Here is a 15,394-nt window from a genome sequence, read left to right as displayed (position 1 = left end):
AGGTGCTATGTGTGGTGGCTGCAAGAAAGGCTTTGTGTCTTGTGGTTTTGTTTGGTTATGTTGCTGGACTCCTGGTTAGTGTAGCAATTAGCGGTATTGCCGGGACACGTGACTTGGCCCGCTAGCTTCCATATTTTGGCTAAAATGTCAACAAATACCTGGCATTTATAGCATTAACATCTGCTACTAGTGTTTGCGTATTGGCTGATGTATGGTGTGATTATGGCTGTGTGTCTTCTTATCCTGTTCAGTTGTCCCTGTCAGTAGTGGCATGTGTATGCGTCCTAGCCTGGGTGCATGGGTTCCTAGGGGCAACAAGGGTCCACGTTCAAAGACCATTGGGCCACCCCTATTGAGACCAGGTAGGTCCTTGGTCATCAACCTTTGCAGTAGATAGGGAGAAGTGTTAAGCAGTGGTTGTTTCACCTGGTGTTCCCTATCATGGGTAACGTTCATGTAGGCCCGGTGCTCACTGGCTCATACAAACTTAGCAATTAAACAGTATTTGCTATGAACACATGCTATATTCAATATACCTACTTTATAAGCAACGCTATTTTCTTTTGGCATAACTTAAAACTTTACATAGATACATGTCATAGAAATATGTCAGAATAGTATCTAGAAGCTGTAGTAATAATATCTGTAGCCCCCTTCACAATGTTACGCTTCCACAGGGCTTTCATGGCTTCCCTTTGGAGAGACGCTGTAGGTCCATTATAGCCTGATAGAATGTCCCCAGTTGAACTAAAAGAGGTAGAAGGGAACCAAAGGAACACAGAACTATTGCAACTAGAGGACTTCTAAGCCTTGATGTTCACCGACAATATTTTCTCTTCTCATATGGCTCAATGACATGTCAGAACAGAACATGAAAATGATGCCATAATGCATGACAGCAGGTGACAAGTCAGCTAGACACCTATATAACTACATACGTAACAAGAGAACTTGGATTAATATTTTATATATGCACAATCACAATACTTTGCATATTTCATACTTCATAAAACTAAAAATCACCATGTAGAGATAATTGGTTGTTCAGGTCTTACCTCCAAAGAAATAATGACTTCCAGTTCGAAACTGAAGAGGACTATTTGTTTTAACAGATGAAGCTTCATCCCCATCAATAGTTAACATGGCAGAGTTCTCCTCAGCTGTGAAGCGTACTTCATGCCACTGTCCATCATTGAGGCCTGAACCTGAAAATAAAAGATTAAATCATGTAAAGAAATTGAACATCAACACAAAAATCTGCCTATAGGGGTTCAAATGAATGAACAAACAACACTTGGTACTTTAAAAAAAATGAAGATTGTGAGAGTGTAAAGTCCCATTTACACGCAACGATTATCGCTCAAAAGTCATTGTTTGAGCGATAATCATTGTGTGTAAATGCTCCCATCTTCCACTCTTTGGCTGAACTATGATTTTTAGGTGAGCATAAAATCCATTGTTCAGTCGGAGAGAAGATAACACAGACTGCATGCTGTGTTTGCTGTCCATGGTGCTGTATTCTCCATGGGAGCTGCTGACCCCCGCGGTAGCCCATGGCAAAAGAAAAGAAGCTGAATGCAGAGAAGAGACCACCTGCTGTTCTCTGTATACAGCTCTGAAGGCTCATTTACATGCAAATTAAGGTGATAAGCTGCTAATGGACATTAGTGTCCATTAGCAGTTTATGCGGAACAATCACTCAAAACCTATCTTTTGAACGATTATCTTTGCGTGTAAAAGGGCCTTTATGTTCTTTTTGGGGGGTTGACCCTTCTTTGACCCTCTTTTAAAAAATATATAAGCAAAGCATCAGCAGTTACTTTTAGTTGCATAATGCATAGCCCCAAATTACATTGAAACATTAATTCTTGTTCTTAATCCATTAATATAATATATATTTTTTGTCTGTGATTTGATCTTTATCTCGGTCAAACAGCAGTAACCTAAAAAAGTATCATACTATTAAAGTGGTGTTTTGCATCTTTTTTTCATGACAGGTAGGACTTTGTTTTCCATGTCCATGGAACCTCATCGCCCTCCTAACTGAAGTGGCTCCAGCATTACTTCAGGAGGTTATGCCGGGATTATAAATTATGCCTTATTCACATTTATTGCAATGGGACTGCGGAATTCAGCTGAGTTCATGTACTCAACTATGGATAGGGGATAACATTTAATCTAGGTAAAACTACATTAATGCACAAGTACCCTTTGTTAAGATGTGTATCAATCTAAAACTGCTTTCACATGTGTATATTACGGACACATTTCCGCGTCCATAATAGGGACAGGTGTCTTAGCCCAACTGCGGGTCTACTGTCTCTAATGCTGGAATCATAGATCCCTATGATGCTGTAAGCAGAGATGAGCGAGCATACTTGCCTTTAAGGCTAACTACTCGAGCGAGTAGTCCCTTAGCTGAGTATCCTCCTGCTCGTCTCTAAAGATTCGGGAAGGGGGGGGGGGCGGGGGAGAGCGGGGAGGAACGGAGGGGAGCTCTCCCTCTCCCTCTCTCCCCCCCGCTCACTGCCGCAACACACCTGTCACCTGCGCCAGCAGCGAATCTTTACAGACGAGCGGGAGGATACTCGGCTAAGGCACTACTCGCTTGAGTAGTTAGCCTTAGCGAGTATATTCGCTCATCTCTAGCTGTAAGTTTTGGTTAGTAGATCCCCTGTTAAGCTGGGACAGTCATCTGTAATACGGGACAGGAAATCATCCATAACATGCTCATGTGAAACAGGCCTTTATATGCAAAGGAAAATAAAAGATTCATTGAAGATGATGATGTAGTCTAGCCTATTCCTTTGTCTTGCAGTTTTCTAATTACCATAACAGATATTAGTTTATAAAAGACAGAGATTATGATGGTTCTTCATAGTAATGTTCAGCATAGATCACCCAAGTATTCCAGGCATTTGCCCTTGTACTTTTGAATGTATTACCACCAATATAAATCTTGATCAAAGTAACAGATTTTTGTATGAAGATCACAGATGCATATATTGTGTCTAACTGATTAGCATTGCATAAATGCATCTACTCCCTGTAGGGTCTTGTCTTGGAACTGTTCCATTTTCTGTTGATACCATTGAGCTGTATCGTGCATGCTTAGTGCAGTTTCATGTCAGTTAAATTTCACGAAGGGTTAGCCACTGATCCCAGACCCCGGATCAATCGTACTTACAACAAGAAGATAAACAGAATAATGACAAGCCCTTTGCTGCACTGCTACATTTTTCTACATTTCTTACGGAGGATATGTATAGTGCGAAGACATGAACATGTCCCAGAATTCATGTACTGGAGGATTAACTTCACTAATTAACCTGCTTATATTATATACAGAATACTGTCTTATGATCTACTGTTGTGTTGGGAAACTTGGCTGATTTGAGTTGCAGAACATGGGTGATGGTTGCAGATTTTGGATGAATACATATTCTGCTTAGACTTTTATGTTATCTTCGTTTATTTTTATATTTTTTTATTTATAGTTTCATTTCTAACTTTTTTTATATAAATAGAATCAGATTAAGACTATCGTAACATGGCCAATCGTGGTTTCCATACAAAGATTCTATCTAGACTTCTGGCACTTTTCATAACAAGAATAGCACAGCATACAGTGAAGACCTTGACAAAGACTCAACAGAACCTGTAAGTCAACCGAGTCTTTTTGGTGCTATTTGGATTCATTGTATGAAGAATTCTACTATGAATTGAAGTGGATGTGAGCAGAGCCTCAGTGATACTTGATTTTCCAAAGAATAGTTTCCTTTGCAAAGAATAGTTTTCTCCGTACATATTGCAGCAGCCTGGGTTGGTAATGCAGGCAGAGCTCCCATTGAATTCAGAATAGAAGGGGGTTCTTTACTGTAAGAGCAGTGAGACTATGGAGCTCTCTACCTTAGGACATGGTGATGGCGAATTCGAACAAAAGAGTTTAAGAGGGGCCTGGACACCCTTCTTGAGCATTAGAATATTGCATGTTATTCACTAATTACTCCAGAAGGGTCAAGATCCAGGGATTATTCTGATTGCCAGACATTGCAGTTTTTCCCTTAAATGAGAATAATGGCTTTTATTTCATTTTTTTTGCCTTTTTCTGGATAATCTTTGGAAGGAAGGGGAGGGGGAATAGGCTGAACTGGATGAACATATGTCTTTTTTCAGCCTACCACACTATGTTACTAATGTGCCTTGCATTGTCAACCAAGCTGCTGCAATGTGTACAGAGTTGTCTGCATCCGTCTCCATCCATACTGACAGTGGGCTACAAAATAGCTGATTGCCTGGGATCTCAAATGGTAGACCCTCGCTAATCAACTATTAATACCTTCCCGCTATATGATGTACATTTACGTCATGCAGGTGCGGGATATGCATGAAGAGAGTTCGCAAGGCGACCTCTCCTCATACACTGCAGGCTTAGATGTTTATTACAGCTGACAGTCGTGGGCAATAGCTGCAAAGTTCGATATATCAAAGTAGCACATTATTTACCCCACACGCTGAACTTCATCCGAAAAAAAAAAATAAAGAGCGTTAGAAATGCATTTTTTCAGTCACCCTGTCTCAGAAAAAATGCAATAAAAAGCGATCAAAAAGTCATATGTATTCTAAAATAGTACCAACGTACACTACAGGACATCTCGCAACAAAAGAGCTTTTGCACAACTACATAGACAGAAACATCAAAAAGTTATTGCGCGCAGAAGATGGCGGCAGAAAATAATTTAAAAAATTAAATGTCTTTGGAAAAAAAATAAAAGTAGTACAGCAAAAAAAAAAAAAACTACACAAGTTTGGTATCATAGTAATCGTATTGACTAGAGATGAGCGAGCATACTCGTCCGAGCTTGATGCTCGTTCGAGTATTAGGGCGCTCGAGATGCTCGTTACTCGAAACGAGCACCACGCAGTACTCGTCTCGATTCAACGAACACTGACCATTGAATTCAATGGAGCCGGCAATACAGCCGGCTCCATTGAAAGCAATGGGCTGCCGGCGAGCACGGGATGAATTTTCGGGAAGGGCTTAAAAATATAAGCCCTTACCTGAAAATCATCTTAAAATGTGTAAAAAAAAAAAAATTAATTATACTCACCTTTCCGCTGCAGCCGGAGTTCAGCCGCGTCTGGCCGGCAGTTCTCCTGAACTGCTTTCTGTGGTATTCAGCAGGTGGGGATTTAAAATCCCCGCCTGCTGAATGGGCTGCCTCTGATTGGTCGCAGCTCTCACTCACCCATTCATGAATTCATGAATGGGTGAGTGAGTGCTGCCTCTGATTGGCTCAGCGCAGGGACCAATCAGTGGCAGCTCTCAGCTGTCATTCAGCAGGCGGGGATTTTAAATCCCCACCTGCTTAACACTACAGAAAGCAGTTCAGGAGAACTGCCGGCCAGACGCGGCTGAACTCCGGCTGCAGCGGAAAGGTGAGTATACATTTTTTTTTATTTTTACACATTTTAGGATGATTTTCAGGTAAGGGCTTATATTTTTAAGCCCTTCCCGAAAATTCATCCCGCGCTCGCCGGCAGCCCATTGCTTTCAATGGAGCCGGCTATATTGCCGGCTCCATTGAATTCAATGGGCTAACATCGTTCTTCTCTGCCACAGCTGTTACAGCTGTGGCAGAGAACGATCTTTATGCTGACAGTGCAGGGGGGGGGGTGGTCTCACTCTTGCCACTATTGTGGCTTAATAGTGAGACCTCGGAGCCCGAAATGCAGCCCTGCATGTTGCTCCTCGCCTGCCCTATCCATTTCTGTGTTTTTTACATGACTTTGCTGATTTGCTAAGATTTTCACAAATGAAAACCTTAGCGGAGCACCAGTCATATACAAAAATGCTCGAGTCGCCCATTGACTTCAATGGGGTTCCTTACTGTTCGTAATTTTCAGTACATTATATGGTACATTAAATAGCACCATTGAAAAATACAACTCGTCCTGCAAAAAACAAGTCCTCCTACAGCAACATCGATGGATAAATAAAGGAGTTACGATTTTTTTTTAAGGGGGGAGTAAAAAAACGAAAATGGGGAAAAAAAGGGCTATGTCATTAAGGGGTTAATGACCTATCCTCAGGGTAGTCATGAAAAGTTCAGTGTTGGACAATAGCTTTAAGTTTCAATGACTGAGTTTTACTGGAATTTTTTATTACAATTTTTTTGATAGATTTCCCTTTAAATGGTGCTTAGCTCTACAACTGTAACTTAAAAGGTAAGAAATATTACATTTAACAGTAAAAAAAAGTTAGACAGATATTATAAAGATTTTTGTAATATTCCAAAGGAATAATTTCAAATGCAAGAGTATCAATCTGGACTTGTTCCATTAACTCTGCAAGTAACATACTGTAATATACTGCCAAAAAGTCCTCAGTACAGATCTCACTGCCTGGAAATTATAGTAGTACATGTTCTGTGGAAGAAACTTTGACCTTCTTCGTTAAGTACTGGTTGTCTGCATGCTGTCCAATGGATAACAGCGGAATTCTGTAGCAAGTAGTTAGATACTTTCATGCCTTACTATAATACAAAACATGGGAAAATAAATTCTTAAGGATAAAAGCTTCCATTCTGCAATCTTCATAGCAGCTGGTGATTACTGTGATCTAGGATAAATAATGATCCATGTATAGTTTATGATCCTCACACCTGATTGAAACAAGCAATAAAAGCAGTTCAGATTACCATTTTTAGTTCTGTCAGTTCATATAAAGCAGATCTAGCAATGGTTATAAAACATTTGTCATTGAGAAATGTTACTTACACTCCTTTTTTGCTGCAGTTCGTGGTTCTCAATTTAGAATATCCACTTTTTATGACAGGCCCACTTTAATTCTTTATGACAAGCCCCTCTTAATTTTTGACCTTTTATTGCACTCTGTGGCTCCCTGCCCTCCTAGCTGTCAAGCTAAAGGATGACATGAAATCCAAAGTGCAAGAGAGGAAAAGTTTAGCCCAAAACTCTCAGATAAAAACCCAATCTTCCTTAGAAATGTAATGCTAAATAAAGGTAATTCCATACTGCTTCTTTTTCACCATCATAGTCTGGAATTAAACCCCTAAGAAATCTGTAATGGTCCAATAACCCCCCAAAAGCCAACAAACCCCAAAGTTTGTGTGTTGGATTTTCTACTCATCAAAGGAAGTGGTCATGAAACTCAGAAGCAATATATGAATTCAATCAATGGCCAAACACTGCCTGTGATTGGCTGAGTGCTGTGACGAATCACAGGCAGCACTCAGCTGTCATTCAATAAATGGCTGAGTGCTGCCTGTGATTGGCTGAGTGCTCAGCCAATAAGATACAGCCCTTTCAGCAGACGGGGATTTTAAATCCCCACCTACTAAAAGAGATTCAGAGCAGTGCAGGGAGAAGACACAGCTGGACGCGCCTGAGCCCCGGCAGCTGAGGAGAGGTGAGTATATATATTTTTTTATTTTTAACACATTCTAGGGATGATTTTTCAGGGAAGGGCTTATATTTAAAGCCCTTCCCCAAAAATCCCTGCAGGGCTTGCCGGCAGGCCATTGCTTTCAATGGGACTGCAGAAGCGCCGGTCCCATTGAAAGCAATGGGAGAACAACTGTCACAGCCATGCAGGGGATTCTTTACTCCCCGAGGAGATGAAGAAATCTCTGCCACAGCTGTGACAGCTGTGGCATGGGAGTCTTTACTGCCCACGGGGAGACCCCTTGTCACTGAACACTGTGACAGTGCTGTCACAGTGTTCAGTGACAAGGGGATTCCCACTGGGAAAGATTGACACGCACAATGAACCTATGGTGCATGCATGTCCTATGTTTTGCAGGTACATCCATTTGCACGACTGTAAAACACAGACATGTGAGAACACCATAGGAAACCAATGGTTCTGATAGACACATGGTTTTGCACCCTAAAGAGGTAAGATGATGACTGGCAGGTGTACAATGCAGCTGCACTATTTCTCCTGCAGTGTATGTGTGTTTTACACCAAGTTCCATCTGATAGCGATATGGATAGAAGTCACAAGTGTTAATAACATGTTAATTGCAATGTGTTTATTAATATGAGTAGTTTTTCTCTCACAGCAATGCTGTGAGATTGAAATGATCACTGCATATCCTATTTTTGGGCAATTCCTCGCAAGGAATCGCCGATTACTTCCTATTGGATCTTTGTGATCTCTGGGGGGTTTCAGAACCCCAGCAATCATACATTTATCACCTATTGTGCTGATAGGTAATAGATATTTTTGCTGGGATAACCCCTTTAAGATTATATTAGTTATAATATTAAAACCACTGATAGGTAAATAACATGAATGATTTAGTTACAATGACACCTGTCAAGGGGTAAGATATGTTAGGCAGCAAATGAACAGTCAGTGCTTAAAGTTTATGTGCCAGAATCAGGAAAAATGTTAAAGGGGAAGAATCTAAGCAAGTTTGACAAATTGTGATGCAACTGGGTCGTCTCCAAACTAGCAAGTCTTGTGGGGTGTTTTCAGTATTTTGTACCTACCAAAAGTAGTCCAGTAAAGGACATTTAGTGAACTTGAGACTGCATCACAGGTGCCCAAGACTAACTGATGTGTGTTTGGAGTGGAGACCAGTCCATCTGGTCTGATCCCATAGAAGTGCTACTATAGCACAAATTGTTGTAAAAGTTATGCTGGCTATGATATAAGGATATGCAGACACACAGCACGATGCAGTTTGTTGTGCATAGATTTGCATAGATGCAAACTGGTTAGAATGTACATGCTGACCCTTGTTCACTTCCACAGGCACCAACAATGAGCCATTATACATCGAAAATTGATCGGGGATCAGTATTAGTAGGTGGTCTGATCTGATGAATCACATTTTATTTTAGATCATGTGGATGCCAAGGTCTGTGCGCATCACTTTCCTTGGAAAAAGATAATGCCAGTGATGAGCAAACTTTTGAAAAGTTCAGTTTGGCCAGTTTGCTGAACTTGCAAAATGTTTGGTTTGGTGCAGAGTAGTCATTTATACTAAATTTGACATTCACAAAACCACTAACACTGGTGTGAAACTGTCACGGCATGCTACCGCCATGGCTCATCTGTCACTGGAGTTGTAGTCAGATGCTGCCATTCCTCTTACCCTGCAAGCTGAGTTCTGTCTACACCACCCTCTGCTTCCACTGCATGCCCCTGGTCTCATCCCATAGGGCTTGAGCATGCTCTTGCTCTTTTTCTTAAAGAGCTGGCACGTGCTCCCTAAACCTGTCCAATCTATCCTTAGGTTGAGGTGAAAGCCGGAGTTTCCCTGATGCTGCCTTCCCAGATAGCCCAAAGTTTTAAAATGTGCTTCCAGAATAAAGCATTCAGGTGGAAATATAAATCTCATCAAAAATTTTTACAGCATGTTTGCCCATATTTCATATACTGCCATTAAAAATATTAAAAAATGACAATATTTAAACAATTCTCTGCAACTTTGGTGTTTTTAATAAATATACCCAATTATATCAGTCTATTCTTATCAGCAAAGTGAAATACAATATGTGGCAAAAAAGAGAGTTAGTATTACCTGGATATACAAAACCTTTTCGGAGTTATTCTGTGTTACAGTGACACATGTCAGATTTCCAAAATGTGTCCTGGTGATTTGGGCATAAACAGGCTTCGCCACTGTTCCTGCAAAAATGTATGGCCGTTTACGGAAAGCTGAGTGTACTTTGTGAATGACGTCATATGACCCATAGGATAGCAGAGTGCACCTTGTGATTGAATCGAGGTGGCCCATCCAGTAGGGCTGCTCACACCAAGACTTTAATACATCATATGACAGAGGAAGTAAATGACAGAGCCCACACAGTTATGGATTCATCAAAGAATTCCAACCTGATGGCTATCAGACATCTTTATTTATAGCCCCCCCTCCCCCTTACATGGGGTGTCACAACATCATTGGACAATTAACTATGCAAGTTTATTGGTTAGTTTTCAATCCAACATTTCATTGGTCAATTAAATTGCACTTATTGGGCATATTCTTATTCTTCATTTGCATACCTTCAAGAAACTTTTTAGTCACAGTGAATATCCTCTTGACAGAGTGCCAAGAGGCCAAGTAGAAACTTCTTAAAGTTCTTATCTCATATTAGCATATGTGTCCCTGTACATAGCTAAGATCATGGTCACATGGTTTATCTAATACATTTAATGGTTATTGTGTGGCGTAGGTAATAATTCAAACATTATATATATATGTTTGAATTATTACCTACGCCACACAATAACCATGAATATACCTGTACACAAACACACACACACACATATATATATATATATATATATATACACACACACACATACACACACATCTAGTCTATGATTACTTTACATTTTATTATTACATTATTCTATCGGTTAATAAAGGCATCAGTGCTGCCTATTAGTTATATCTTGATATTCTTGGTACAGCTTCTAAGCCAAACGTGGAACCTTCTTGATACTCGTATCTTATCTTGACATATGTCTCTCGGCATATACAGAAATTAGACAAGTTGCTTTCTGGTATATTCGACGATGTCTGCTACTGCGTAATTTAAATGTATACTATATATATATATCAGTTATTCATAATCAAATATTTTCCATTACAGTCACTAAGGCTGCCTGTTCACGGCCGAAGTGGAATATCGCTAGTGATATTCCGCCGCAGGAGAGGAGGGGGGAGGGGGGAGAACTGACAGGTCTCCACAGTGAACCTACCTAATAGATAGGCTCACCAAGGAAAATCACAGCAAATCGCAGCATGCCGCGATTTGAATCACTGTAATTCTCCGCTAGTGGATGTTGGGTTGAGCTTTCCATAGTTAGCCTATGGAAAGCGTGTCATGCAAGGTCTGTGGGCGATTTATCGCGGCAGATCTCGCACTGACAACTCGCCCGTGAACAGCCAGCCTAAGGAGTTAACAAGAAAACTGTAGATAATCATAGTATTATGTGTAATTATAGATAAAGCATTTCTCTTTTTTGTATGTGCATTCTCTATAAAAGCAGAATAAGTTACAGGTGGAGATTAAATCATTCACAGTTCTCTGTCAGTAATTCCACAATACCTTTTACACGACTTGACCTAAAATTATACAGTGCATCTTGCATGATCTCTTCTTTCTTATGATTTTGATCTTTTGAATTTAACCTAAGTTTCATTATTGCCGCTTTTATAGAATTTTGCATGGCACGAAGCAAGACAAAAGAGCTGCCAGTATTCTCCTACGCTATGTAAATGTACAGTGAACTTCGAGAATTTGCGGTATTCCTAGATGGACTATATTTTGGGAGCTATTCATTTTCGTCACGTCACCTGCATAACTCATAACATAAATTGGCCTAAAGGTCCTCAGCTTTTAAATGGCCTTTAAAGGAATGTAAATGCAAATTTAACCTTGTACTCAATGAATTCAGACTGCTGGTGGCATTTACAATGCAACTCGAAGACATAAGGAAGGGAAAGCATGATGGGAATAGTTAAATATAATTGATATAAGTGACAGTTCCACATAGTAAGTTTCAAACTAATACCTGTGCTGAAGGAGTAATAACCAGTCTAGATGATTTTCTGGAAGAGTTATGGAGTACTTCATGTCCATGTGGATGAAGAGTCACATTATGGTCTTGGTTAATTGAAAGCAGTTACCTTCAACCTTTGCTGACTCAATACATCTGCATTACAGTGCCTTCAAAGTTATCATTAGAATGTACAGTATAATAATTACATTATTAATAATTGTCATGATATCTGTAATTGTAAGTATTGATCCTAATGGTCAATGCAAACGCAATCATGAAGATTGTTTGGAGTCATAATTGATCCTCTCTCCGTGGTCGATAGTTACAATTCAATGCTTTCACTTGTATTACAGTTCTTGAATTAATGTTTAAATTTAAGCTTACTATTTTAGGAATATGGCACGACTATATGCCACCACCGAAAAAACTGAAACAGCTGACTTTTTACATCTATCTACGACTACTGTTACTAAATTTATACAAAGTACTATGTTTCAAAAAGCACCCAATAAATCCAATTGATTGTTTGCACTTTTATATAAGCCAACAATCGGGGATACAAATTTTTGGGCAAATGCTCATGCCCAATTGTCGGGCCTTGGTAAAGTCCTTAAAGGAGTTTTGTCATAAAAAGAAAATTCTATACTCACCTATTTTTCCACAGGCAGACTCCCTACCACATCTTATCCTCACTGATTTCAACCAGTCCCCCGTCTCAGCTCACCACAAGCCTCTGCTTCTTGTTATGAAGCGTGTATTCCTCACATTCTTCTTCTTGCAGGTAAGTGAAGGTCACGTCCCTGTGATGTAGCATTCAGTGGCTAGGAAGGAATGACGATCTATTGCAGAGACAGCGGGCATGAGCAGTCTCTGCAATAGCTCGGCACTCCCTGCCAGACTGTGATTTAGTGATGTAGCGTACGGACAGGAAGAAGACTTCATCTGAATGTATGTAACATCACAGGATGCAAAAGAATCAGCCAGCTGGAGGTGAGATGACATGCCTCCCCGAAACTGGAGGTGAGATGACATGCCTCCCCGAAACTGCAGCTGACAGGAGAAGATCAGCAAGGAGGAGATCGGGTAAGTTGACTGACGGGGAAGGAATAGGTGAGTATAGGATTTTTTTAAATTACAGAACCCCTTAAGTAAAGCATTCATTTATATAAAATTTATGGGGGGTGGGGTTGTGGGGGGATGACTAGCTATTGAAAATTTTTTAACCTGGCAGCTGTGTTATCTGTATATTTATTTTCATGCTAATAGGTGCATCGCTTTGCAGACCAACATTTCTATACTATTAAATAATCTTGTATAAAAAAAGACAAAGGTATTATACAGGTGATACTTTTATTGACTAACCCCATAAAATATATACGCAAACTTTCAAGGCTATTTAATGCCTCGGTATCTAACACGGTATCACACTATTTTTGCTCCAGACCTATAGTTAAAAACAGGCCTATAGAACACGTAAAACTACTTGTTCTTTAAGTCAACTTTCTTTATAGTCACATAAGGGTAATGACTTTGTTAAAGGTTAGTAAGTGCATAAAGTAAAATTTATCTTCCTCAATTTATGTATCTACTGGAGAGCTCAGAATTTCCTTTACAGTGTCTTAGCTTCCTACACTTCTACTAATTATGTTGCTAAAATAATGAATTGAATTTCTATTGTGAGAAATTGGGGGTCCTTACTTAAAGTCTTGGAAAGAGTAAGGTGGACATCTCTGTAAGAAGAGGGAAGCCCATAACAAAGATCAGTATGAGTCCACCATTTTTGGTGATGGGTTGTATCATGCAAAAAAACCTGGTATTTGTTCCCCTATTCACACCCTTTCGAAAATCAATTCTCCATATTTTTGCTAACAAAGCAGCTATTCTTGACACAGCAAATTCTGCTCGGGTTCTTGCTACACAATAGCAGAAAATATGGCCCCTACAAGGGCTGACTCCCCCTCACTCCAGAAGTTCTACAGAAGCCGCATGGGATACATCAACAGAATGTTACCCTTGAGTTTAAAGGGGTTGTCCCGCGGCAGCAAGTGGGTCTATACACTTCTGTATGGCCATATTAATGCACTTTGTAATGTACATTGTGCATTAATTATGAGCCATACAGAAGTTATAAGAAGTTTTTCACTTACCTGTTTCGTTGCTAGCGTCCTCGTCTCCATGGTGCCGTCTAATTTTCGGCGTCTAATGGCCAAATTAGACGCGCTTGCGCAGTCCGGGTCTTCTTCTTTCCTCAATGGGGCCACTCGTGCTGGATGCCGGCTCCGTGTAGCTCCGCCCCGTCACGTGCCGATTCCAGCCAATCAGGAGGCTGGAATCCGCAATGGACCGCACAGAAGCCTTGCGGTCCACCGATAGAGAAGATCCCGGCGGCCATCTTCAGCAGGTAAGTAAGAAGTCACCGGAGCGCGGGGATTCAGGTAAGCACTCTCCGGTGTTCTTTTTTAACCCCTGCATCGGGGTTGTCTCGCGCCGAACGGAGGGGGGGGGGTGTTGAAAAAAAAAAAACCCGTTTCGGCGCGGGACAACCCCTTTAAGTGACCACCTCGTAAAGTAACTGAAAACTTTAAGTGGTGGTCACTTAAACTTAATGGAAGTCTTCAAACAGAGGCTGGACAGACATCTGTCTGGAATGATGAAGTGAATCCTGCATTGGGCAGGAGGTTGAATGCTCATGTGGTGCAGAGTGTTAAGGCAGGAGACATGTAGTCCTAAGCTCTTGCTCACGACCTGAAGGTTGTAAGCTCAATCCCAGCTTGGTTCAGGTGTCAAGTTCCAATAGTAAAATCCCAATGTGAAACAATCGACTAGAGCAAATTCTCCACCAATATCATTAATAGAATACCAACACTATAACTACCTTATAACATTTGGATTTGTTTTCCCAGATCCAAATTTTTGCATTATGTACAGTACTGTGGCATATTTTTACCTTTATGGATATCACTCTCTATTTAATATAAAATACAGTAAATGCTACACAATTAACCTCCAATTAATAACAAGCCCTTGATTTATTACTGTAACAACCTCCGATCCTACCAATAAAAAAGCCAGGCAATTTAAATGCTGTGAGCTTCTAAGCAGGCTATGACTTAAGACAAATGTTTTAATAAGGCAAAAACAAGCAATGATTAGTTATAAGGACAAGTCTTGGTTTTCTCAGAGAAAATAGCAAGCATTACCTCTTTCTGCTTTTCTAATGGATTAGGTTTTCAGATCTCCCTTATTACATTGTGCTCCTCTGATAAAGCCCTGGCACAGCACAATGCTTTTCAATTTATTAAGCACCATTTATTACAAGGAATATGGCTTTTTCTAAGGGCCCCAATCAGCAGCAAGTTACTTCTATTACATAAATTGAAAGACAATGCTTTTCTGTTTGACTACAGGGCATTAATAGTCAGGTTCAAAATTGCATTTCCTATGCCAGGTGATGCTCGCCAACAAGAGATTGCATTTCACCTGCTTCACACAATGTACTTATATGAGAGTGGATGGCCGCTTAAATAAACCAAATATCTGTAGTGTCTCAGTAATCACTCAGGTATATATCATGAACATTGATTGATATGTACATGAGAACAAAGTGTATAAATACTACCACTTCCTTTTTTGTAACATTCTCCACCATCTAAAACGATATGCAGTGAAAATATCAGGATGCTATTGTGTTATCCACACACATTTACTATCCCTATGGATATTACATTAGATACTGAATATTACATGTGCTATTATACTGTATAGGAGTGCTACCCAACCTGTTGTTCTCTAAGTGTCCAAAAACTGCAGCTAACTGGCATGTCTTGAGAGCCATCAGCTGTCAGG

General features: G+C 40.2%; 1 protein-coding gene across 1 annotated transcript in view; it reads right to left on the bottom strand.

Annotated features, from left to right (window-relative positions):
- CNTNAP2 (contactin associated protein 2) overlaps nucleotides 1-15,394 on the bottom strand; it is a 1,903,897-nt gene that overhangs the window by 919,277 nt on the left and 969,226 nt on the right. Inside the window, exon 9 of the mRNA XM_066585040.1 lies at nucleotides 1,056-1,205. Coding sequence (XP_066441137.1) covers nucleotides 1,056-1,205 — 150 coding nt within the window. The remainder of the gene's footprint in view (nucleotides 1-1,055; nucleotides 1,206-15,394) is intronic.

The sequence above is a fragment of the Eleutherodactylus coqui genome, chromosome 12 (genome assembly GCF_035609145.1).
Source record: "Eleutherodactylus coqui strain aEleCoq1 chromosome 12, aEleCoq1.hap1, whole genome shotgun sequence".
Lineage (NCBI taxonomy): Eukaryota > Metazoa > Chordata > Amphibia > Anura > Eleutherodactylidae > Eleutherodactylus > Eleutherodactylus coqui.
The sequence above is the reverse complement of the archived record's forward strand: the minus strand, read 5'-3'. Positions and strand labels throughout refer to the sequence as shown.